This window comes from Phyllostomus hastatus, unplaced genomic scaffold (genome assembly GCF_019186645.2).
Source record: "Phyllostomus hastatus isolate PE091 unplaced genomic scaffold, TTU_PhHast_1.1 phas_scaffold_585, whole genome shotgun sequence".
NCBI classification, from domain to species: Eukaryota; Metazoa; Chordata; class Mammalia; order Chiroptera; family Phyllostomidae; genus Phyllostomus; species Phyllostomus hastatus.
This window is the reverse complement of record NW_025334037.1, coordinates 26152392-26179076: the sequence shown is the minus strand read 5'-3', so window position 1 is coordinate 26179076 and position 26685 is coordinate 26152392. Positions and strand designations below refer to the sequence as shown.

Genomic DNA, 26685 nt, shown 5'->3' with positions numbered 1-26685 from the left:
CCAGGCAGGAAAGTGAAAGTGCAGAATGAGAGAGACTGAGACCCGCAGCCTTAGCACAGGGACGTCTGGGGGACTCAGCTGAAGCCAAGAACCCCAAGCCCCCAAGCTCCTCTGAGCCTCCCTTGCCAGTGGAAATAGAAATAGCCCACCCTCCTGTGCCTAAAGGGATTAGCTCTCCTGGCTCCAAGTCCTGTAACCTCACCATCACTCCCAGAGTGGTTTCCTTGCAAGAGAGTTCCACTTCTCAAGACCCAACTGCATCACAGCATCCTCCAGGAAAAAAATAAAAGTCGGGGCCACAAAGATAACAAGTAACTTACACATAAAAACAATTGCAAAATTTTGCTATTTCATATTGGTAGACACCTGGGACATCTGGGTGAGAATGGATTCTGAGTGTTAGACCAAGGAAAGCAGAATATCACACCAGACTGGGCCATTTTTTTAATGAGTCACATACAGAGATTAAGGATTTAACAGTTAGCTTGTCTGTGAGTTAACTTGGTTGGCCAACTAAAACTTGGACCTGGTAAGAGCCTACATTTAGTAGATCTGGGAGGTCAGAACCTGCCTAGCATAGCGTAGAGGCGGGGACCCAAGAGCTTAAGGAACAGGACTGTTGGTGTGGATTTGCCACGTGTAACTTGCACACACAACCCCTCCACCACTGTACTCCAGAGGGCTCGGGGGATACTCCCTCCGCCCAGGCTCCGGCTTCGTAACTAGAGGACAATTAGATGGGCGAGAGGTATTAGCCTGGCCCTTTAACACCCTGCCTGCCACAAAATTTGTCATGTTGCTACAGAATAAGAACCTCTCCATTTTTTCTCCCTAGCTTCTTCTTTGTTTCTTTCAGGATACCTACTACTAATGGCAATTACTTATTTGTCTGTTTTGGGAAGTTTTTTTTTTTTGGACCTATTTGTTCTGTCTGTCTCCGCCACTGGCACGTGACTTCACTGAAGGCGAAGACAGGCTGCGTCTACCTCGTTCAGCACCGCACCCTGGCTGCCCAGCGTGGCTCCTGATACGCGGGTGTTCCATAGAGATGCGTTGAAAGCGTAAACAGAGTTAGTCTGTCTTTGCCAACATCAAATTCTGGTACTTCCTTCTTCTGGGAGAGATCTGTTCAGGGAAACATTATCCTCCCAAAGAGATGATTTGCACCCAAGTTGAAAACTTGAACAATTTTCTAAATCTCTGGGTATTTCCTCAACTTGCAGCGAATGACCTGGTCTGCTGATATCACCTCTTCTGTTACATTTACATTATTCACAGAAAAAAAATGTTTTTCAAAACTTTCAGTGAGGAAAAGAAACCTTTCCTTATAACAAAGGTCAATTCAGTGCTCTCACCATCCGCTCCATCACGAACATGCTTGAACGGAATCCTGTCCCGCTCCAGGGTCACATTTCTGCCCACAGCCTCGGGTCGCTCCCTATCACAAGTTAACCAGATTCTCCAATGTTCTTACAGTGTATCTTCTGACTCGCAAGGCAATTTTTACACGGCCGGAGCACTTGTTGAAAGAGTGGCAAGAGGCAGCTTTTCTGGTTTCTGTATCAAGCAGATGGCGAATTCATGCACACCACAGTATTTCAAAACAACATTTTTATTTAACCAAAAGCTTCTATTTTCTGCATATGAACCTTTACTTTCAGCAACTAGTAGATGCTTTCATTAACAGACAATTTTACATGTGTATACACACAGCACATTGCATCACCGTGAGACTCACACGCACGACTACAAGTAGTTAAGAGAGAAACAGAACTAAGACCCGGGTGGGATGCTCAGTTCAGCTACTACCGAAGTAACCACACCGCCCACACCGCCCGCCCACACTGACCGCCCGCCCGCTCATTAGTGTCACAGCTTAATTCAAATTCAAGCCTCAGCAGAATTGCAAAACACTGTTGTCTTGGACCTTCAGGGCGGCATTTACATAGTTGAACCGTGAAAGTTAAAATCCTTAAATGCCAGCGATTTCCTGTATATCTATATACCACATGCTCACCTTTGTAAAGATCTGTGCTCTCAGCAGGGTTAAAAATAATTTAGCAAACTTATCATTAGGAATCTATAAAGATCGTTATCACATAAAAACTAAGTGCATCTATGTACAAGTGGTCCAGTAGGATGAGCTATGCTCTGAAAAGAAATAACAAAAACATTCCTTACCTCAGAAGGTAAGGAATGTTTCTACTTCATGAGGATGCTCAAAAGATCGAGGGCAACAATAAATGTGATGGAATAAATGATAGAGCATTATATAAATGTCGGTAGTAGGTGGTAATGTTAATAAAAATATAGTACCTTAAGTTTAAGGCATACAAAGAACTTGATAGTCAATTATGTGTCAGTAAATGTGGGGGAGAATAATCATCAAATACAGTAGAAATCCCCTCTTCTCAAAGAATTGGGGTAGTTTGTTAGTTGGCTACTCAGAGAAATCAGTTAAAGCAAGGAATCCTACAAAATGATAAATACACATTATAAGCATTTTATTTTAATTTATACCATGTATGGAACTGGAGAGCATTATGCTAAGTGAAATAAGCCAGGCGGTGAAAGACAAATACTGTATGATCTCACCTTTAAGTGGAACCTAATCATCCAAACAAACAAGCAAGGAAAATATAACCAGAAACATTGACATGAAGAACAAACTGACAGTAACCAGAGGGGAGGTGGGAGAGGAAAATGGAGGGCAAGGGGGGAAGGGTATTCAGGAACAGCTATGAAGGACACACGGACAAAACGGGGATGGGGGTGGGGTGGCGGGGAGGTGGAAGCAGGGGAGGGAGGTGGGAATGGCTGGGGTGGGAGGGAATGGTGGGGGGGGGGAATGCAGACAACTGTAGTTGAACAATAATAAAATAAAATAAAATAAAATAAACAAATAAATAACCCATGTATAAGTACAATCCACCAGGCCTCTGGGTGGGGCCCAGGCCTCCTCTGTGAATTTGGATCTGCAGACAGGGACCCCAGTCTTTCTTGCAATGAACCACACTCATGATGCATCAGCTACTAGTTGCTGGAAATGCAGCAAAAGCTTAAACACAAATGAAATAACCAGAGAACAAATTTCTTCTCACTTTTTATAATTTTTTCCAATATTTTATACTTGTCTTGTTAGCCCCTAATTCCACAGCCAATTTCCAAAAGAACTGACTTTTCTTACTTTTTTTTTCCAGAGCATTCAACTTAGTCTTTGTAGAAATAAGTCCCCTTTTTACACCAAGATGCATCAGTTTACAGAATAAGTGAGTTGGAGAGCAAACACAACTGACTCTTAATGAGAAAGTAATTTGACTTGCAGGTGTCCAAGTTCAAGGGCATCACTGTGACAAGCCTGCCGGCCACAGTCCCTGTCCTGGGAATGTCAGCAAGTTTCGCCAAGGGTATGGACAGCACTGGTGTATCCATCTGGTTGTGATTTAGATGTCCATTTAAAAGGTCTTTGCCGTAATATAATTCTGATCTCAAGCACAGCTAACTACGAAGAAAGTTCAAAATAGGTTCCCTGCCACGGGTCTATCTGCTACCTTTGTATTCTCCTCAATCATAGGATGCATACTTCGGAGACAATAAAGCCAAACAGTGAAAAAACACACAAGAATATTAAAATGAAGCAACAGAAAACGTGTAAGTGGAACACACATGATAAAATAATCAGAGAATTTGACTTCAAACAAATGAAATGAGTCAGTAAAAGACATTTTAAGCAAATTGCAATAGCTCTCTATTAATCTGAAAAAGCTGACGATCCATCTTTACGAGAGCTTGTTAACGGAATAAAAAAGCAGCTTTGGTGTTCACCTTCTAACCCCAAGGGGAGGGGAGGGGAAGGCGATGCGGGAACTTACTTATTTCACTGGAGACCTGCTGCAGCTTGTCCTGCGACCTGCTGATAAGGACGACCTTCATCCCGTGCCTCGCCAGCTGAAACGGGAAGAGACACCGGACAACGGAATCACACCTGGGCATTTCATTCGGAAACAGAAACTACATATATTCCCATTTTAAGAAAACCTGACCATATGATAATCCAAATTAAAAAATAAGAACAACAATAAAATAAAATAAAATAAAATAAAATAAAATAAAATAAAATAAGATAAGATAAAATAAGATAAAATAAACCCAAATGTAATGAATGGGCAAAAGGAAGACTTTCCAAAAGGATTCCCCGAAGGGTTAACTTTATCAATCAAGCTAGTATATAAATGTCAAAGGGTTTTAGAAGAAATAAACGGTTACTTTTCATTTTGTGTCCATCTAGACAGTTTGAGTTTTCCAACCATAATTATCTCTCTTCTATAATTTAAAATTTAACTTTAAAGTAGTTTTCATTCAGATTGTGTACATAAAGACTGGAGGAAAGGCACAAAAACCATAGTTAAGATGTTAGCAATTCCTAAAAACTGAATCAATTTTAAAGTTTTTATTAAGCATTATACTTTATGGGCAACAAAGGCAAACTAAGAGAGTTAATTGCACAAATTAATAAAGAATTTCCAGAGGAGCACCTTCTATGTACTTACCTGGCACTAAGAGCTGCACAGAATGAGTACAATGGACAGGAATGTGATTTCCACTCCAGAGACCCATAAATATGGGGCCAAAGGAAAACCACTAATCTACACACAAGTTATTAGTGAACTATTCCAAACAGTATATAAAAGAGCAACAAATTAGCTGCTATGAACTATTAGCAATTTACTAAACCAATATTCCAGTCTTAAATCCTAAAATTGGTTTTTATTAAGTAAAAAGTGGTATTGCAAATAAGATATGGAACTTTTATTTATTTACTTTTTAGAGAGAGGGGAAGGGAGGGAGGGAGAGAGGGAGAGAACATCCATGGGTGAGAGACACATCAACCTGTTGCCTCTCACACGCCCCCACCCGGGGACCTGGCCTGCAACCCAGGCGTGTGCCCTGACCCAAATCCAACCAGCAACCTCTCCATTTCCAGGATGACGTCCAACCCGCTGAGCCATACCAGTCAGGGCTAGAACACTTTTTTAAACAAAAATAACAGAGGTTGGCAATAATTTGTTAATTACTCTGCCGTAAAACCACTGAAAAACTCATGGGTCCAAACTGATAGGTTTGGGTCTGTTTATTTTTTTTTAATTAACAGGGGAAGAAGGATAAAGAAAAGCTTCTATTTAAAGAAAAATAGCATCTAATAAGTGTTGAAGGAAAGGTATCATTAGAAAATCACCGTTTTTAAAACACCATGGTAATAACTAATTTAGGAAAAAATTGTCAATGGATGTTAGAGCCACTGGATGAAAAATCATTGGTAAATGGAAAAGTCACAGTCCTGAAGTACCACCCCACACATTCCTTATTCATTACAAAGGGAAAAGGTCCCTTTATATGGAGGATTACAGTGGGCAGCATTGTCATAAATGATTTATCTTAATATAGTCAATCATGGAATACGTGGACTCCTTGTGCCTCCTGGTAAGATCAAGTCAGGATACAAAACCACCTGTTTAACCTGAATCTGATCATGAGGAAGAAATCAGACAACCCAAACTGAGAAACCCTTCACAAAACAAGTGGCCTGGAGTTTTCAAAAGTGCCACTGTTATACACACACATACACAAAGGCTAGGGAACTCTTCCGGTCAAGAGACATGTCACTTAAACGCAATAATATTGATCTCTAACTGGATGTGGAACCACACCTAAAAGAGCTATAAGAAAGGTTTTGGGGACAGCTGGGAAATCTGCACATGGGCCATATGTTATGTAAATAATATAGTTATCACGTTAAACTTTCTATGTATGATCACTGTATAAGGGTGAACATTCTAGGTCTTAGAAGATTCAGACGGAAATATTTAGGGATGGACTGTCATGGTGTCTATAACTCACAAACAGTTCAGCTAAATGATCATTACAATAAAGTTAAATGTGGCAAATGCTAAAAACTGGTGAATCCTGGTGAGGGGTACATGGGTGTTCATTATATTCTTCTTGCAGCTTTTCTGTAGTTTTGATAGTCAACATAAAAAAAACTGGGAAAACAAAGGAGTATTTTTTTAAAAGAAACATTTGGGAATGGCAAATGAGAGACTGGGCAGACCTGCATCACAACCGGGCAATATCACAGGCGGAGGGTGCCTTCGCAGAACTGGAAGGCAGGGACCCGCGCCTGGAGGGCACTGCCAAGGTTCCTTCTGTGTATGACGGTCTTCGAACTATTATGGTTTCCTGCGCTGTCATCACATTACCAATAACTTGAATCCTGTGCCTGTGTCTGCCAATACCTTTCCGTCAATCACTGTCCTTCTTGTGAAAGGGATACCTTAAAATGATAGCCTGGAAATATAACCTCTATAATAGATCTTACCTTTTGGAAAACAGTTCAGAACTGAGGTCTGCCCAATACATGCAAAAGAAGGAAAATGAGACTGCCTTCTTACGTAACATACTCCAAATACAGCATACACACCATAAACTCAAAACGGGCTAAAGACTTGAATGTAAGATTCAAAGAAATAAAACTCTTAGAAGAAAACATAGGCAGTAAACTCCGACAATTCTCTTAGTAATATTTTTTTCAGACATATCTACTTAGGCAAGGGAAACATAGGAAAAAATAAACAAATGGGAATATATCAAACTAAAAAGTTTTTATATCAACAAAACAAAAAGACAACATACTGAATGGAAGAAGATATTCGTTAGTGATACATCTGATGCATGGTTAACACCCAAAATTTATAAAGAGCTCATATAATTAACACAAAAATAATCCAATTAAAACCTGGGCAGAGAACATGAATAGACACTTCTCCAAAGAGGACATACAAATGGATGACAGACACAAAAAGAGGCTCAACATCACTAACCATCAGAGAGATGCAATTTAACACCACAGTGAGATATCACCTCACACCTGCCAGAATGGCCACCATCCTTACATCAACAAACAAGAACCCTAGTGCACTGTTGGTGGGAATGCAGATTGGTGCAGCCACTGGGGAAAGCAGTCTGGACTTACCTCAAATAAAACAGAACTACCATATGATCCAGTAAGTCCATTTCTGGGTATATATCTAAAGAAATCCAAAACACTAATTCAAAAGATACATGTACACCTGTGTTCACTACAGTGTAATATTTACAACAGCCAAGAATGGGAGCAATCCAAGTACCCATCAATATACCAATGGATAAAGAAGATGTGGTAATATTAATACGTACAATGAAATAGTATTCAGGCATACAAAAAAATGAATGAAATCTTACCATTTGCAACAACATGGATGGACCTAGAGGGCATTATGCTAAGTATAATAAGTCAGACAGAGAACAACAAATAACATATAACTTTACTTATTGGGGAACCCAAAAAACAAAATAAATGAACAAACAAAACAGAAACACACTCTTAGATACAGAGAACAAATTGAGGGTTGCCAGGTGGGAGTGGGGTTAGGAGGGTTGGGGGGAATGGGTGAAAAGGTAAAGGGATTAAGAAGTATAAATGGGTAGTTATGAAATAGTCACAAGGCGGAAAAGTGCAGCAAAGGGAATATAATCAATAATATTTTATTAACTATGTATGGTGTCAGGTGGGTATTGGAATTATCAGAAGAATCACTTCATAAATTATACGATTATATACCTGAAACTAATATAATTTTAAATGTCAACTGTAATTGAAAAATAAAATTAAAAAATAGAAACCAAAGACTGTTCATGCTTACACAATATAAAATAAAATTAAACTAAAATTGTACAATTCCAGCTTACCAGGGTAGAAAGTTTTACACTCATTTTGTATTAAAGAAAGGTCTTGAAAATTACCTACCTCTTCTGCATACGCTTTTCCAATTCCATCAGTACTACCCGTGACAACTGAGAAAAGAGAGAAAGTAAGTTTAGTTTCAGAATTAAAATGAAGAACTGATCATACACAGTTAGGAGCCAACAATTAGACACCAAGAACCTGTGTAACACTTGGATGTAAATTTGAATCACCTGAAGAAATACCAGTGCTTCACATTTAAAGCTGAAAACCTAGCACAATGGCTAAAATTTAAAAAGACTGCAGTACCCAATGTTGTCAAGGATATGAAGCAACTGGAATTCTCAGACACTGCTGGTGGCACTGTAATTCCAAAACGCAATCATTCTGGAAAAACTATTTGGCATTATGTCCAGAATTAAACATATACCTACCCTCTGACCTAGCAATTCCCAAGATGTAAGAATGGTAGCTTTATTCATGCATAGTAGGTAAATATGCCCAAATATTAAGCTACAGGACAATAAGTATTGATAAACTGAAAACTATTCATACAATGCAATATTAAATAGCAATAAAAAGAACAAGTTGCTGATATATGCAAAACATGAACAAATCTCTCAGACATTATGTTGAAAGAAAAAAGCCTGACATAAAAGTTTACAAGTTGTTATGATTCCACTTATGAAGGTCAAAAACAAAACAAAACAAAAAGGTAAAGCTAATCTGTGATGACAGAACTCAGAATATTGGTTACCTTTGGGTAAGGGGGTAGAGGACATAGAAAGGGCTTAAAGGGGAACTTCAGGGTACAGGAAATATTCTCTGTCATCCTGTATGTGTGTGTGTGTGTGTGTGTACAAAAATTCATTGAGCTGTATATACTGAAGTACACACTTACAGTATTGTTATACTTCAATAAACTAATTTTTTAAAATTACAGGTAGTTTTAAAACTGAATAACATCTATTCCTTCTATGGAAAAGTGCATTCCTCCTAAAAGCTCAAACACTTAGGCAGCAGGAACATCTGATCACTATGATGGGTCAGGCTACACCATAGCATCTCACCTCTGAAATACTGAAATCGTGTTTGTTACAAATGCAGAGCACAGCTCTCCGCTCCAAAAGGTTAGGCATGCTCCCCGAACTCCTCTATGAGTTTCTCCAAACTCTTTACAGATTATAGAAAGTAAGTCATGATGTAAAGTAGGATTTTCTTGTGTTTGTCCTGAAACTGCTCTCTATCCATCTACCTACCTACCTACCTACCTATATCTACTCATCTATTTAATCCCCATCTCTCTTTCTCCCCCACCTCTCCCTTCCTCCCTCACTCTGTCCCCTCCTAATCTGTTGAAGATACTGGATCACATGTGTATACTTTCCCAGCCTGGCATTTGTTGACTACATTCCCCTCCTGTCATTTAACAAGTCCATCAGTCCCCTAGTGGTTGGGATTGGCTACAGATGCTTATCAAATTCAGGTTCGATTTTTGATGAGAACCCTTTATAAGTAATAGTGGATATTTGAGCCAGGAAACATATTTTCAGTTATCTTTCTTTTGCCTTATTAACAGTCATTGATGGCATATTGTTTCATTAGAAATTGCAAAATGGTGATATTTAATATTTAAATTCCATCATTCCATCCTCACTTATTAGCTGGAATATTTCCATAGAGAAATGACTCATTATTAGTTACTTGGTACCAGTAATACAGAGTTTACATGGGAACACAAGATAAATGTTTGGGTTTTTTCTCCCTTGCTTACCAGTTTCCAAAATAAATTGGTTCCCTAGCATCTTCTGAAGGTGGTAACCCATGTGTTTTTATCATCATGGTTTCATTTATAAGAAACATTATTAATTTATGGATTTAAACATTTATGGTAGAGCCCATACAAAATTAAACTTTAAATGAAAGCTCCTCCAACCTCATGATCAATTCGGTTGTACATTTCTGTAGGAGCCAAGAAGTATATAGGGGAACCCAAATTTTATACTCCATTGCTGTTACTGATTCACTAATGTTTCACACACAAAGGGTAAACATTTTCTAATGTTTCCAGTTCTCTCCTTTTCCTTCTATCTGTGGTAACCTTTTTGCTCTATCCAAGACCCCCAGAATCCCTCCTCTCCCCTTCCTTCCAAAGCTGTTCAAGCTCCCCCAACTCCACTCTTCCAGACCCCTTCAAACAAATGAAAACCTTTCTCTCCCATAAACTCCCACAGCTCTCCCCATGCACTTCCCTGCTGGCACCTGCGACTCTCCTTTGCGCTGTATTTCCTTATGTGTATCTGTCTTAATTCTTATTCCAGGCTTCTTGTTATGGGACAGGCAGAAGGTAGGTGCTGAGGAGACATTTGCAGAATGCATGAACGACGCTCAGCACTTCGTGTTACAGGCTACTAAACACACAATGCTTAGGCTGTTTCTCTGGAAACCTGGTTTCTCCAAGTTCTTCACATTACAAGTACAGTTAGTTACTTACACTCTCGTAACCCATCTGCCACTCACCTCTCTGTTTGCAGAGCCTTTTGTACCTACATTATTTTGTTCATTCTCTACAACTGCGGAGCAAGCAAATCCTATGTGAACAGAGCAGTGAATTGATGGCAATATCAGATTTCTCGGATTAGGGCCTTAAAAGTCCCGAAATAAGAAAATGCTCAAGAATTAAAACTATAATAAAGTCACTCCATATAAGGTATCCAGAATTTCTGGCTAGAATATACATATTTCCAAAGAATACAGATGACTCTAGTGTGTATCTGTCTGTGTTCTTGAAGTTGCATGGCAGGTAGTATGTTTGCAATAATATACAAATATAACCAAGTCATCTGCTAAATTTCAGGCAATTATAAAAGTTTATTAAGACATGTGGAATGAGGACAAGGAGTGTCCAGCTTTTGCTTTTGAAAATATATTCTTTGTTGAAAGCTACATATCTTCCAACAATAGTAGCAGAGATAGCTTGTTTTTGGACAGAAAAATCCTTTAAGTTCAATGATTTTTCATTTTCACAATATACTAGTGTAATTCTCACTATTAAGATGATACCATATTGTCTGGGGAGTCAACTTTTCATTACTAATTTTAGGAATCTAACCAAAACATACCACTTTCTTTTTTTTTCTTTTTTCTTTTTTTTTTAGTTTAGACTTTTTATTATTTCTTTTTATTTTTTTATTATTATTATTTTTTAATCATTGTTCAAATACAGTTTTCTCCTTTTTACTCCCAATCCAGTCCCCCCTCCCACCCTCCCCACTACCCTCCCATTACCACCCTCCCCTTAGTCTGTGACCATGTGTCCTTTAAGTTTGTTCCTGTGAACCCTTCCCACTGTCCCCTTAAATTCCCTCTTCTCTCCCCTCTGGTCACCATCAGCCTGTCTTCTATTTCAGTGTCTTTGGTTATATTTTGCTTGTTTCTTTGTTTTGTTATTTAGGTTCCTGTTAAAGGTGAGATCATATGGTATTTGTCTTTCACTGCCTGGCTTGTTTCGCTTAGCATAATGTTTTCCAGCTCCATCCACGCTGTTGCAAAGGATAGGAGCTCCTTCTTTCTTTCTGCTGCATAGAATTCCATTGTGTAAATGTACCATAGTTTTTTGATCCATTCATTTACTGATGGGCATCTAGGTTGCTTCCAGCATCTAGCTATTGTAAATTGTGCTGCTATGAACATTGGGATGCATAGGTTCTTTTGAATTGGTGTTTTAGTATTCTTAGGATAGAGTCCCAGCAGTGGAATTGCAGGGTCCATTTTTAGTTTTCTGAGGAAGTTCCATACTGCTTTCCATAGTGGTTGTACCAGTCTGCAGTCCCACCAGCAGTGCACTAGGGTCCCCTTTTTCTCCACAACCTCTCCAACACTTGTTGTTTGTTGCTTTGTTTATGATGGCCATTCTGTCTGGTGTGAAGTGGTATCTCATTGTGGTTTTAATTTGCATCTTTCTGATAGCTAGCGATATTGAACATCGTTTCATGTGTCTTTCGATTTTCTGTATGTCCTCCTTGGAGAAGTGTCTGTTCAAGTCCTTTGCCCACTTTTTAATTGGATTCCTTGTCTTCTTAGAGTGCAGTCGTGTAAGTTCTCTATATATTTTGGAGATTAAACCCTTGTGTGAGGTGTCATTGGCAAATATGTTTTCCCATACAGTTGGTTCTCTTTTAATTTTGATACTGTTTTCTTTAGCTGTGCAGAAGCTTTTAATTTTGATGAGGTCCCATTTGTTTATTCTTTCCTTTATGTCCCTTGCTCTAGGGGACACGTCAGTAAAAAAGTTTCTTCATGAAATATCTGAGATTTTCCTACCTATGTTCTCCTCTAGGACTTTAATGGTGTCATGTTTTATATTTAAGTCTTTTATCCACCTTGAATTTATTTTTGTATGTGGTGTAAGTTGGTGCCAAAACACACCACTTTCAATCAAGAGTCTTTCGTGGTTGCTTCTGGGGTGCCGGGGAAAGACAGGACCGAGATTACTAATTTTTATTCTTTTTACTGTTAACCCTGTGCATGTACTGCCTTTCTGAAAAAGAAGTCTTTTCCTTCTTTTGGAGAACTCTTCATCTATCCCAGTTTCCTGAAACCAGTGTTTCCCAAGTCACTTAACATTGTCTTAAAAACTGATTTTTTAAATAAAATTGAATAGATCACTATTTGATTACTATTCACTTAATTATTTGATTATTATAAAAGGCCACCAGTTTCTATTAATATAAGTAGTCTTAGTGTAAAATATGTGTATATGTAACTATTAAATTTTAAAAATATTCATTCATGCAGCACCTAAGGTCATCTCTTGGGTCTGTCTTTCGGGAAACACTAATCACAATCAATCCAATACACCTACCATCTTGCAATGAAAACCTAAGGAAACAAAGACCAGCTCCCAAACCATCCAAATGAGAAGTAGTGCCTGTTTTGTGTGATTTCTTTTTTTTAATATGGTTTATTGATTATGCTATTACAGTTGTCCCATTTCCCCCCTTTACTCCCCTCCACCCTGCACACCCTTTCCCACCCACATTCCCCACTCTAGTTCATGTCCATGTGTCATCCTTATAAGTTCTTTAGCTTCTACATTTCCCATACTATTCTTACCCTCCCATCTATTTTCTACCTACCATCTATGCTACTTATTTTCCGTACCTTCCCCCCCCCTCCTCCCACTCCCCTGTTGCTAACCCTCCATGTGATCTCCATTTCTGTGGTTCTGTTCCTGTTCTAGTTGTTTACTTAGTTTGTTTTTGTTTTTGTATTAGGTGTGGTTGTTAATAATTGTGAGTTTGCTGTCATTTTACTATACGTGTTTTCTATCTTCTTTTTCTTAGATAAGTTCCTTTAACATTTCATATAATAAGGGCTTGGTGATGATGAACTCCTTTAACTGTACCTTATCTGAGAAACACTTTATCTGCCCTTCCATTCTAAATGAAAGCTTTGCTGGATAGAGCAATCTTGGATGTAGGTCCTTGTCTTTCATGACTTGGAATACTTCTTTCCAGCCCCTTCTTGCCTGTAAGGTCTCTTTTGAGAAATCAGCTGACAGTCTGATGGGAACTCCTTTGTAGGTTACTGTCTCCTTATCTCTTGCTGCTTCTAGGATTCTCTCCTTCATTTTAATCTTGGGTAATGTAATTATGATGTGCCTTAGTGTGTACTTCCTTGGGTCCAACTTCTTTGGGACTCTTTGAGCTTCCTGGACTTCCTGGAAGTCTATTTCCTTTGCCAGATTTGGGAAGTTCTCTTTTACTATTTGTTCAAATAACTTGTCCACTTGTTGCTCTTCCTCTTCTCCTTCTGGTACCCCTATAATTCGAATGTTGGAATGTTTAAAGATGTCCTGGAGGTTCCTAAGCCTCTCCTCATTTTTTTTGAATTCTTGTTTCTTCCTTCTTTTCTGTTTGATTACTTCTTTCTTCTTTCTGGTCCACACCATTGATATGAGTCCCAGTTTCCTTCCCATCACTATTGGTTCCCTGTACATTTTCCTTCATTTCACTTAGCGTAGCCTTCCTTTGTTCATCTAATTTGTGACCAAATTCAACCAATTCTGTGAGCATCTTGATCACCAGTGCTTTGAACTATGCATCTGATAGGTTGGCAATCTCTTCGTCACTTAGTTGTATTATTTCTGGAGCTTTGATCTGTTCTTTCGTTTGGGCCATTATTTTTTGTCTTGACGCACCAATTACTTAGTGAGGGGAGGAGCCTTAGGTGTTCACTTGGGTAGGTCAACCCAGTTGCTGGGTTGTGACACTGTATGTGGGGGTGGGTCCAAGAGGAAACAATGGAGCTTGCTCAGCCCTCTGCCAGATTTCAGTCCCTTGTACCACTTCCCACAAACAAACTGGGCCCTTCTTTCTGGTGCTGATTCCCGTGTGGGTGGGCTTGTGCACATTCTAGGATCCTGTGGGTCTCTCCAACGAACTCTCCTGTGAGGCTGGGAGTCTCTCCCTGCACCTCAACCCCCACAGGTGTTTTCAATCAGTGTTTTGAGGCTTTATTTCCCCACGCTGGGACCCTGGGTTGTGCAGTCTATCTCGCTCCCCAGTTTCGCCTGGTTTATCTGCGTGCATATGTGGGACCACCGGGTCCACCAGCCGCCTTGTGCGCCAAGCTCCTCCATAATCCGCTGCCTCGCTGGGTCTGCCTGCTGCTGCCTGAGCGCGTGGGGTCCACCAGCCACCACTTTGCCAAGAGTCCTCTCCACCTGGCTGTCCATCTCCACCCCTCTTAGCGGTCTGGATGAATGTTTCTTCTATAACTCCTTGGTTGTCGGACTTCTATACAGTTCAATTTTCTGTCAGTCATGTTTTTTTTTTTATTTCTAAATTGTTGTTGTCCTTCTTTTGGTTGTGTGAGGAGGCACAGTGTGTCTACCTATGCCTCCATCTTGGCCGGAAGTCTCCTGTGATTTCTTAAAATGAAAAAAAAGTAAGCACTCACAGCTGCACTGACATAAGATGAAATGTGCACACACAAGGGACAACCTTCGTGTGTCATGCGCACAACCAGGCCGGAGCCCACTGTCTGCCTGAGCAGCCGTTCTTCCCTCCCTTCTTCGCAGCAATCCTGGCCTGGGATAGACTCTACTTTCCAACCTCCCAAGCAGCTGGGGATGGCCATGTGATTAAATCCTAGAACTAATAGGCAAGCAGTCTAGCGAGGGACTTTGAGAAAGGTTGCTTAAAGCAAGCTGACTCAGCGGGGAGAGGCCCCTCTTTGCTCTCCGTCTAGCCAACCCAAAAGTGGCGGCTGCAGCTCCAGTGGTCTTGAGCAACGAAGTAACCTGGACGGTAGAAGCCATGGGCTCAGGTGAAGGCTCACAGGAACCAAGGTTCCTGATGACTCCATGGTATTGCCATGCCACTTTTTAAAAACTAATCATTTTGATTTTTACTGCTTACCACGGAGATTCAGACATATACAAAAATTCTAGTCTTCTTTAAAATAGGTGAAAACTTCTGTATGGTCAAAGTCACTATGACAGACCCAGAAAAGCAAGAGAAAGTTGCCAGTAAATTATTAAAACATAATATTTAGTATTCATCATAAGAATATTTGTTCCAGGTATTTCACTGATATTACCCAGTTAATGATCACAGCAGCTTATCAGCCCAATCTAAGCTATCATCCCAACACACAAGGATTCGTGCAGCAAAGCTTTCAGGCCCCCTCACTCAATTCATGCTAGACAGCTCAGAATCATCCTTCAGAAACACCGTTTTTATGATCTCAGTCTCCTGTCAAGAAGTGACAACGTTTCCCCATTGCCAATTATATAAAACTTAAAGCTTCCCGCCATTCAATTCTCCCCCTTGCCAGCACCTGGGGCTACCATCATTCATCTCCCGCAAACGCTGCTCAACCACCTTCTAACTCATTCCCTTGCTCCCCTTCTTACTCCTCGCCAACTCGTTCTCCACTCTGCAGCCACAGCCACAGCCACCACTCCGAAGGGAAAATCTGGCGTCACTTCCCTGCCTAAAACCTGTCAATGGCTCCCCACCGCCCTCATTCTTCACAAGGCCTTCCTCGAGCGGACCTTAACTCCCATCGTCTTCCTCCCACCGCTCACCAGCACGCATGCCGACATTCTTCCAGTTCCTCTGAGCTAATATGCTCTCCCTTTGCAAATGCTGTTCCCTCCACTCCCAACCTCACTCTAGCCAGTGTCTCCCTCCCATTCTTGAGGTCTTCAGTTAAGTATCTCCTCTCCCATTAAGCCTTTCTTAACCTCTAGACGACTAGGATCTCAGAACTCTCTGTCCCCAATGTGCTTTGTACTCCCTCTTAAGTGCTATCATATAGGTTTCCATAAAGGTCTGAGTCACCACTGCTGACCTTCTAAAAAAAGCAGTTATTTTTACCAGCAAAGATGGGCTTATTCAAGAATAGTAGAGAACTGTAATTTGGGACAATCATACTACAGCAAAAACTTCAGGCAAGCCCAGCAAACAAAGGAGAGGAAAGTTATTTCATAGAGAAAAAGGAAGAAGTTGATGGGGTGCTGAATGAAAGTCTGCGAAGGAAAGGGAGTTCAGGGTGGTGATGGCTTCCCATTGGCTCAGTTGCAAGGGTTCCCATTGGCTGGGCTTCGTGGTAGGCCAGGAGAAAATGTTCCATGCACTGGAGTGACAGAGACACATCTTGTTGAAAATACAAGGTCCATCTCCTCTCTTTGGGTCTGTAATTACCCATTCTTCCTGTTGGGGTGTGTAATGGAGGTAGCGGAGTGGCGCCTGACAGCTCCCCCTTACACCATTTAAAATGAGGTTTCTTTTATTCATTTTCACACCACAGTGCCTGGCAAAAGCAGATAATCAATAGGGTTTTTGCCGGATGAATGAATGAATGAATAAAAGGGGATTATGAATGGAAAACTAGCCTCTTGTGACACTACTCACTGCTTTATCCACTTTTTTTTTAAAGAAATAATGCCCAATCACCTATTGTACAAACCCAATATGCTCTTCAACCCCTCACCATCAAAAATCAGTGATCCAAAATAAAATTTCAAAAAATTTAACAGAGAAGTTTCACTCTGTGATAAACCTACAGATATACATTTTCAAAGGACACCGAGGCTATCCTTGAAAAGAGATGATTTTGAATGTTAAAGAAAACTGCCTCACTCATAATGTTCCAGGGTGGATATGAAGTTAATCAATCCATAGCAGAATTAGGGGAAGGGAAGATGAATCATCTTGGTTTAGTAAAGCATGGCAAATTGCCCAAGTAGTGACAGCTTCCGGTTCTTACTAAGATTTGCTTCATCAGTGAACGCTGGGTGTTCTCAGATTTAATTTTGCTATGAAGTAAGTAGATAAGGTCGTTTTCAACAATACACAGAAAACAAAAGCTACAGGTATCGCCCATAACCAAGAGCCTCAGGTATTACCCACAATCCTATGGGTTGTGGGAAAACATATGATGGCCAGGGACAGAATGGAGATTGAGGAGAAAAGAAGGGGGAAGAGGAAATTTAAAAAGGCTTATGGCTTCATATATAAATATAACACCAGAACCCAAATTTGCAAGCCTTTGAGGAGATGGAAACTGACAACTAGAAAGGATACCCCAGCTTGGCATCCAACGCGTCTAGCTTGTTACGGATTATATAAAACACTGGCAACTGACCAGGCCTCAGCTTCCAGATTTTATACAGTCAACAAAAATACATTAGTTTGTGTAGGTTAAAAATATTCTACTCTCTTTGTCCTCAATTTGCTAGGAACAGATATTTTTAGTAAGTACCAAATCAACCTTATCAAAATCAAACATCAAAAATAGACTAGAGAAACAGTGGAAGCAAACACGTTATTTTTAGCTCTTCTGTCTACCCACCAAATTCTGACTGCAGAGCCCACGCATAAGCGCTTAGTTATTCCTGGCAGGTTCCTTCTCCTGACCCTCTTCCCCTCCCTCTGAACACCTGAATGCAGAAAACACTCGATTGATTAAAGATTAATACTGCCGCAAACCATGACAGCTGCCTTTCCTCTGGGTGCTTCTGGGGGGTGGGGAGAATAGAAAATGACAGAGAGCTTGCATCAGTATTCCACTGGGGATCTATTACATGGAAAGAAAATTGCTATTTCAATTCCCTTTTGTTACTAAAAATAGCAGTCTCGATTGATTCAAGCAAACAGGGAACAGGGCTTAGCAGTGCTGAATTTAGAAACCACTGAAGTCCCAAAGAGCAAATGCTAGCGTGGTCTAACCCATGCCAGCTCACATCTAACAAAGAACAAAGAGAAGCGTGCGGGCTGCAAGGTAATAAAACAGCAGCAAATTCCTGCATTCTTAGTAAAGGTAAGCAGTGAAAGTGATGCAAAATAAGGAAAGACTACTATCACCTGTCCTTCTAATCGTATTTTAATAAAAATAATTTTACAGGAAAATAGAGACTATGCATACACCCAGACACTGTGGGCATTTCCCACAACCCCATGGTATGGGAAAGTTACACATTGTTTTTTTTCAAGCGCAGTATGTTACTGTGGAAAGAGAATGCCCAGCTTACAAAGATGCTGACCCGTGAGAGAGGCCCTTCTCCCATGCAGGCCTCTCAGGCTCTCTTATCATCAGCCCTCTCAGCCTCCCCTCCTCTTCTCCTGACCCAACCAAATACTGCAGATAGTTACAGCATGCCGCTAAAAAACTAACAAAAAACAAGAACAACCAAAAGCGAGACATAACAACATTCCCAAACAACCTATAGGTTCAGCACAGAAAAAAGGAGGAAGTTACGAGAAGCAGGATCTGCCAAAGGCAGCTAACCCTCTGGACTGACTTCCAGGCAAGGACTTGTAATTCGTTCTAACGGCACTAAACCCCAAGAATATCTTCTGCCTGCTTTTTTCACTTTACTTGGTCACCTGAAAACCTTTCTAGATGAGTCATCTCACTTAGCACCACATCCTCTTTGAGAACGCATACCCCTGACGAAGAACTAAAAAGCAGTCGACCCTGTGCCTCGGTGTGATCTCGTGGAACCACACTGCTGTGCGGCTTTGTCTGGGGACAAAGAGGTCCCCGAGAGGTGCGTGTAACATGGAAGGGCCTTCATGCGAGTAGGAATTCTGCCTGGGAGCAAAGAAGTTACTGCTCCCGAATGACAGGCCTTCCAAAACCATCATGGAAAGACGTTAGGTTTTGCTATTTTAGTACAAAGAGTATATGAAATGGCTAAGAACATGGGCCCTAAAAGGAGACCTGCAAGGTTCAAGTCCAGGTTCAAAGGCAACTGTGCCATCATCTGTCGGGAACCAGTTAGCCTCTATTGTCTCTGTTTCTTCATTTGTAAAGTGAAGAAGATACTATCTGTCCCATAGAGTCAATGTAAAGATTCCATTAAGAAGTGTTAATCATAGTACCCACCACACAGGATTGTTTGAGAATTAAATGGGACAATGTATATAATGTACTTAGCATGGGACTTGGTACATAGTAAATGCTTAATAAATGTTAGCAATAGACAAGGAGCACTAGAAAGTGGAAGGGGGATAGAAAGGAAAAATTTTAGAGCAATTAAGATTAGATATGACACCAAAACTATAAGCAACAAAAGAAAAAATAAGTTGGACTTCATCAAAACTAATTTTTTGGTACATCCAAAGACAATATCAAGAAAGTGAAAAGGAAACCCCAAGAATGGGAGAAAATATTTGAAAATCATATGATAAGGGTCTAGTATCGAGAACATATAAAGAACTCCTACAACTCAACAACCAAAAGACAACCCAAGGTTAAAATGGGCAAAGGATTTGCACACATATTCATCTAAAGAAGTTATACCAATGAACACAACCCACCATCTTCTCAGATTGCCAGCATCTGAATTAAGTGCCCATAAAGATTCTAAAAAAAACAAACAAACAAACAAAAAAGAAGATACACAAATCGCCAACACGCACATGACAAAAAAGTTCAACATCTTTAAGAAAATGAAAATCAAAACTTCAATGACAAAACAGTTTGGCCATAATTTTTAAAAAACAAAAACGTTAGTAAAAATGTGAATAAATTGGAATTCTTGTGCATTGCTGGTGGGAATTTAAATGGTGCAGCTGCTGAGGAAAACAGTTTGGTGGGTCCCCAAAAAGATATACAAAGACCTAATAATTCTATATACATAAAAGAATTGAAAACAGGTATTCAACCAAAAACTTGTACAGGAATGTTTGTAGCAGCACTATTCTCAAGAGCCAAAAGGTGGAAACCACCCAAATGCCCATCAACTGATGAAGAGGTTCTTTTAGATGTGGTATATCTACACAACAGAACGTTATCAGCCATAACAAGGAATTCCCAGTCGGGACGCATGCTTGGGTTGTGGGCCAGGTCTCCGGTGCGGAGTGAGAGAGAAGCAACCACACATTGATGTTTCTCTCCCTTTCTTTCTCCTCCCCTGCCCTCTGTCTAAAAATAAATAAATAAAAATATTTAAAAATAAAATAAAATAAAATGATTGTTAATTTCATGTAGAGAAGTTTACCTCCATCTTTTTAATCTCTTTAAAAATAGTTAGAATATATTAGTTTTTTACCAAAAGCTAGATCAAGAAAGGAAAAGAAATTTCTATTTTGCTTGCTGTGTCATCCCTTAAATTCAGAAGTAAAATTCCAATCAATAACATCATCCAATTTACACAACAGAATACACAGGAACCTAAGTTTGGATTGTTCCTATGAGTAGAACAGCACTTTTACATGTTTCTAAATTTACTGAGTACCTCATATGTGCCAAACACAGTAGTTAAACATGCTGTTTTAATTTTCCTGACACTATATTAGGTATAATTAGTAACTGCCCCAGTAACTCTATGAGTGACAGTTATACATAATAAGATCTTTTCATAGCCTACAGGACTGGCTGGGGAAGCCGGACCTTTCCAGAGTGCAGCGAATTTTGGGACCAAAGATTTAAACGATGGAAGAACAGAGACTCAGCCCTTCTCCTTCGCCTTGCTTGCCCTGTTGGGGGCTGGAGCACTCCTGGACCAGCAGGCCCTGGAAACCACGTGGTCTGGCAGCAGCCCTGGGCCCTGGGGCCCAAGCATGGGGAGCAGAAGCAGTGGCAGCATGGCTGGGCAAAGCAGCAGCAGTGGCAGCATGGCTAGGTGAGCTACGTCCTCTGACTGCAGCTGAAAGATGACTGAAGCTGGACTGCAACTGGGAACAAGCTAAGCCACTTGGGTGGTCACGCTGCAGCCACCAGCATTTCCCAAAGGGACAGTATTTTAATTGGGAGAAGGAATTCCTAGTGCAGCCTTCAACTAACCTGGCAAAGAGTGGTGGAGCTTTTCTTTGGATGTTTTAGAGGGGATGAGCTCTGAGGCAGAAGCCTGCCATTCTTTCAATATTGTGCAACTTACGAGTAAAAGACTCCTTTCCTTTTCCACCAAACCTCTGTCCTCGGAATTTTGCCTAGAGGGTGAGGGCAGGCAGCAGACCCCACATTACTGTTCGGTAACAAAACCACCTCGTAGAGGTTAAGCGACTTGCCAATGGTCACATCACTTTAAATCTAATCACCAGAACGTGAGCTCACTACACAAAAGAACACTAATTTATAAACTTGGAACTCTCTGTAACAGTCACATGTAGCAAGAATGCAAGGTGCATATACATACTACAAGGCATGTATATGTATGATTCATTGTTCATTAATCTAATAATGCAGAATCCAACTTTATTTTTCACTATTATTTAACCAGCGGCCTAACCCCAACCAGTCTGTCTGGCGTTACACAAATATAACATGCCGGGAATCTGCTCTATGTTGTACCCAAGACACTCATATTGAGAATGACATTTTTTTTAACTCCCCAACCCCATCAGCCACCTTTCAATAACCTGAACTTCTAAGCTTTGCAGACCACAACAGTCGTTAAGTCTGGCTTACTATGTGACCTCTAGCATGCAAAAATAATGGACACAAGTTCAAGACAACTGGAAGAAAAAAAAAAAGAAGAAGAAGCAAAGTTCCCTGGCTTGTTATCTGGTTCTTAATCAGAATGCTTAATTAGATTCTAGAATATGGCAAGGAAAAAGAGTTAATGGTAGTTAGGAGAGTCTTATCTCTAATACGCAATGCAATTATTTTCTTCGTAATGTGGAGTAATTAACATTCAAATGAGACTCATCCAGTCTATGCATTGTTTTATGTTCAACATAAACCATAATGTTGCCTCTACTCCTGTGTAAGAAATTCGCATCTCGTAAATGCCTATAGGTTTGAAGTTACGTCAACAAGTCCAAACTGGGACAGTCCTATAGCTTAAAATAAGAAATATTAGCTTTTGACACACCTTATGATTATACACATTTCATTGGTGGAGTAATATCTATTCCCTTAGCTTATTAACAGTATGCACACGCACTAATAGGACAATAGTGTCCACTACATGAGTGTCCTTGAACTATATAACTCCAGGCTCAAAAGAGTGAGAGTTGTAATGGGAGCTAATTGCTGATTCCAATAATTAATTTCTTTTGAATGGTCCAAATTTATAAACACCAAGGTAGATATATAGGGAGGGTCTAGTGTAGGTTATTTGGCTTGTTTCAATCTAAATCATCCAGTTTAAGCTTTTAACAATAATCTTCAGATAAGTGGTGGGTAAATTCCTCCCAAACAAAGAGACCTTGGATGGATGTCAGTCACTCTGAAAAGTCCCTCCCTATTAAGAAACTATTCTGCTTTTGAGCCACTGGTTTCAAGCAGTAACACTGCAATAAAGTCCTATTTTGACCCAGAGTGTCCTAGTGAATAATTTTTTTCTCCAAAGATTAAACACTTCCCTAAAGGTCTCAATGTTCATGCTTCAGCCAAAGAGGCCTCACGCCATTGCTAGGTACTTTACTCCTAGGAAAAGTCAAGTTCATCTGCTTGTCTTGCCTCAGACAGGCCTGTTAAGAATTTCAAAATAGCCTCTCCCAAAGATAATTTCATAAACAATTAAGATATATATCTTGAAGACTGACAAGTATCAACAACTAATGTAAAGAAGGAATAAATAATGCTAATCTATTCTCTCTAGTTTGGGGTTTGTTTTTTTCCCCTTAACTTATCCCTGAAGAGCCAAAACCATGGAAGCACGATCCCCTCCTGTCAGATGGCATCTGGCTGGATCCTCTTTCGACTTTTTAGGAAAACTCGAGACTGCCAATGAAATTATGCTAAACAACTCAACAAATACCACACTTTCCAAAATGAACATTCAGTGAGATCCATTTCCAACGGAATCTTTCCAAAGGTGCTTCCCATAATCCAGCACTATTCTTCTCAGCTGCAAAGACTGTATTCCACACAAAAGAGCGGTGAGTTAACTAGCAGTCAGGAAACCTGTGTTCTAGTCCTGTTTCTGCTAAGGAACCTGGACCAGTAATGAACATTTCTGAGCCTGACTTTCAGCATCTTTTTTACAGATTTTTTTTTATCCTCACCCGAGGACATGCTTATTGATTTTTAGAGAGAAGGGAGGGAGGGAGAGAGAGGAGAGAAACATCAATGGGCAAGGGAAACACTGATGGGCTGCCTTCTGGTACATGCTGTGACCAGGAACCAAACCTGCAACCCAGGAATGTGCGTCAGCTAGGTGTTCTGACCCGGAATCAAACTTGCACTGTTTCAGTTTACAGGATGATGCTCCAACTAACTGAGCCACACCAGCCAAGGCTTTTCAGCATCCTTTTTTAAAAAAAAAAAAAAAGATTTTATTTATTTATTTTTAGAGAGAGGGGAAGGGAGAGAGAAAGAGAGGGAGAGAGGCATCGTGTGAGAGAGAAACATTGACCAGTTACCTCTCACACGCACCCTGACTGGGGACTGAACCCACAATGCAGTCATGTGCCCTGAATGGCAATCAAACTGGTGACCTCTTGCCTTGCAGAACAACACCTAACCAACCAGTCAGGGTGGCTCCTCAGCTTCTTTTAAGTGTGGTCACATATTAAAGGTATGGCCCAGACTCTATGATTCCATGACTAGGATGAATATAAAGTCATAGCAATGACTCCTCTCTCATCTTTAATTTCTAAAAATACATACACATCCACACGTTTAGGAACAGTATTATGTCGTCAGAACTGTGATTTAAAATAACAAACCTACAGCTAGTTCATCTTTAGAAATTCAAGATAAAGAGCATGAGTAACAGAATCAAAAAAATCTTTTATATTCAACTTTCCTTCCACAGCCAAGAAAGACAGAAAACTTGAGGCTTGTTTTTGTAACTTTTACTTCACCTGTGAATCACTGTCGGGGAAGTGGTAAAGAGTGGTGAAATCATGTTCTGCTGGTGCGGAAGCCTGCCTTGTTCAAGTTCACGGATGAGCCACTGTCTCAGTGGCAGTGATTAGGTAGCGAGTACACCTGCCTGGGACCAACACGGAATCAGAGGAAGCACATTCTCGCTTCAGGAAACTACCGCTTATAAATAGAAGTTCTAACAAAAGGCTGTTCTAAAATGCATTCTTAGGTATTTTTCCATGGTCTTCCTTATTTACTTATAACTCTTTTTATTCTGCAAAGGTATTATAGACACTCACTGGTCTCTAGAGAAAGCTTCCGCAACTTTTTCGAAAGTCAATGATTTAACAAAGCCTCACTAAATGAACTAGAGCTGAACAGAGCAAGGCTAAGGTCTCTGATGCCTGAAGTAAAAGTTGTGTTATTTACTGACCTGCTCACCTGCCCTGCAGGTATGCTGGAAGGTTTAAAAACACCTTCAATTCCTCACAAGGAATTGCTATTTAACAGTTTAAACACACCTTCAATTCCTCACAAGATTAGGATTCCTTACTGCTAAACTTCAAATTTCAGTACTCCACTAGATTCTATCAGATGTACAACAGTCCTTGTTTGTTTGTTTTGTTAATTGTCACTGACCCTTAAGATGCAAGGACATCTGAACCAATTCTTTAAATGTTACACCTTTCCATGCCATCTGCTGGCCTTAACGTAATGCTCTACTGCCTTTTGAGATTTTCAGAATGAACATGACCTTTAAGATGCTGGTACACTGAAGCACTGTTTGCAATAGTAAAAGTAAAATGCTTCAACAATAGGAACCACTAAAAAAATTACAATATATAACTAAAGAATATATATAGTAATGAATAGGATAGCCATATAAAATGCATACTCTCTATTCTACATAAGACACCTATGTTCTATATCATAGTATATCAATGCACTGGAAACAGGACGCAGCTCTCAACAGTGATAGCGCCTGCCCTGACTGGGGTGGCTGTTCGCAGGGCATCATCCCACTGGTTTGACCCCAGTCAGGACACATGCCTGAGTTTCCGGTTCCGTCCTCAGTCGGAGAGTATGCAGGAGGCAACTGATTTATGTTTCTCATATCAATGATTCTCTACCTTTCTTTCTCCATCCCTTCCCCTCTCAGTAAAATTAAATAAATAAAATTGTTTTGAAAAATGATAGCACCAAAGAAAAGCTGTTGGCAGTGAAAGGTGTCTGTGATATACTGCTAAGTAATGACAAGTTAGAGCAAAGCTGTTGTAGAGCAGAAGTGACTACATTTGGCTTTTTTTTTAACTTTTCTTTAAATTTTTCATTTTTTAAATTCCCAACCACCCTTTAAGGAAGCATAAGTTTTTTTATTGCTATGCTATTACAGTTGTCCCAATTTCCCCCCCTTTGCCCTCCTCCATCCGGCTCACCCTGTGCTCCCTCAGTCAGCCCCCACACTGTTGTCTGTGGGTCATTCACACATGTCCTTGGGCTGGTCCCCTCCCCATCTTTCCCCCATTATCCCCTCCTCACTCCCCTGCAGCTGTGGTCAGTCTGTTCCATGTTTCCATGCCTCTGGTTCTATTCGCTCGTTAGTTCATTTTGTTCATTAGATTCCTCTTAGAGGTGAGATCATATGGTGTTTGTCTTTCACCGACTGGCTTATTTCACTTAGCACAATATTCTCCAGTTCCATCCATGCTGTTACAAAATGTAAGAGTTCCTTTTTTCTTTCTGCTGTGTAGTATTCCATCATGTAAGTGAACCGCAGTTTTTGATCCATTCATTTACTGATGGGCCCTTGGGCTGTTTCTAGCACTTGGCTCTTGTAAATATCGCTGCTATGAACACAGGGATGCATAGGTTCTTTTGAATTGGTGTTTCGAGAGTCTTAGGGTATTCTCAACAGTGTCAAACAGCAGCTCCATTTTTAGTTTTTTAAGGAGCTTCCACAGTGTTTTCCACAGTGGCTACACCCACCTGCATTCCCACCAATAGTGCAAAAGTGACTGTACTTGTTTTAACAATGTTTCTTTCTCCTGAAGACCCTTAGTTGGAATTTGTAATGACCGTTATCTAATGATGAGAGCAAAGAAGCCTATCAAAAACTTTAAGGCAAGTCATTGCCAGATGCAACAGTAGGAATAACAAATACGGTTGCCATCTTTTGTATAAAAATGTCCATATATACATGTATGTGCATGTTTGGGTGTAGACTGGAAAAAGCATAAAGTCTAGAAGGTTATACATAGACCAAGTTGGTGGTAGAGGATTGTCAGTAACTTTTAAAACTACAAAATGCAGCTTTTTACTTAGCTGAACTTTTTAATTTTTCTATAATTTCATGCTTTTCAATATAATTTTTATAGTTTAAAGTTCAAATAAAAGCCCATCCTGTAAATGCTAACAAACAGCATTTTACTCTGAGCCCCCATCTGGTCATTGCCACAGTGAGGCGGTCCGCGTCACTCAGCTAGCATGTAAAACCCGAGACAGAAAAGCACTCAATGAACTCAGGCCTTCCGGAAATGAAACTGAATAAAGAACTGCCCACTGTACACTTACTACTTCAGTCCACCTCTCCCCGCCTGACGTCAAAAGAGGTGTACTGCAGAAAATGGAGA

The 26685-nt window shown here is 40.2% G+C and overlaps 1 protein-coding gene across 1 annotated transcript in view; it reads right to left on the bottom strand.

Moving 5' to 3' along the window:
• Positions 1–26685, bottom strand: part of HSD17B12 (hydroxysteroid 17-beta dehydrogenase 12) — a 148087-nt gene that overhangs the window by 84328 nt on the left and 37074 nt on the right. The window contains exons 2-3 of the mRNA XM_045825617.1: positions 7844–7890; positions 3873–3948 (exon numbers count right to left, since the gene is read on the bottom strand). Coding sequence (XP_045681573.1) covers positions 3873–3948; positions 7844–7890 — 123 coding nt within the window. The remainder of the gene's footprint in view (positions 1–3872; positions 3949–7843; positions 7891–26685) is intronic.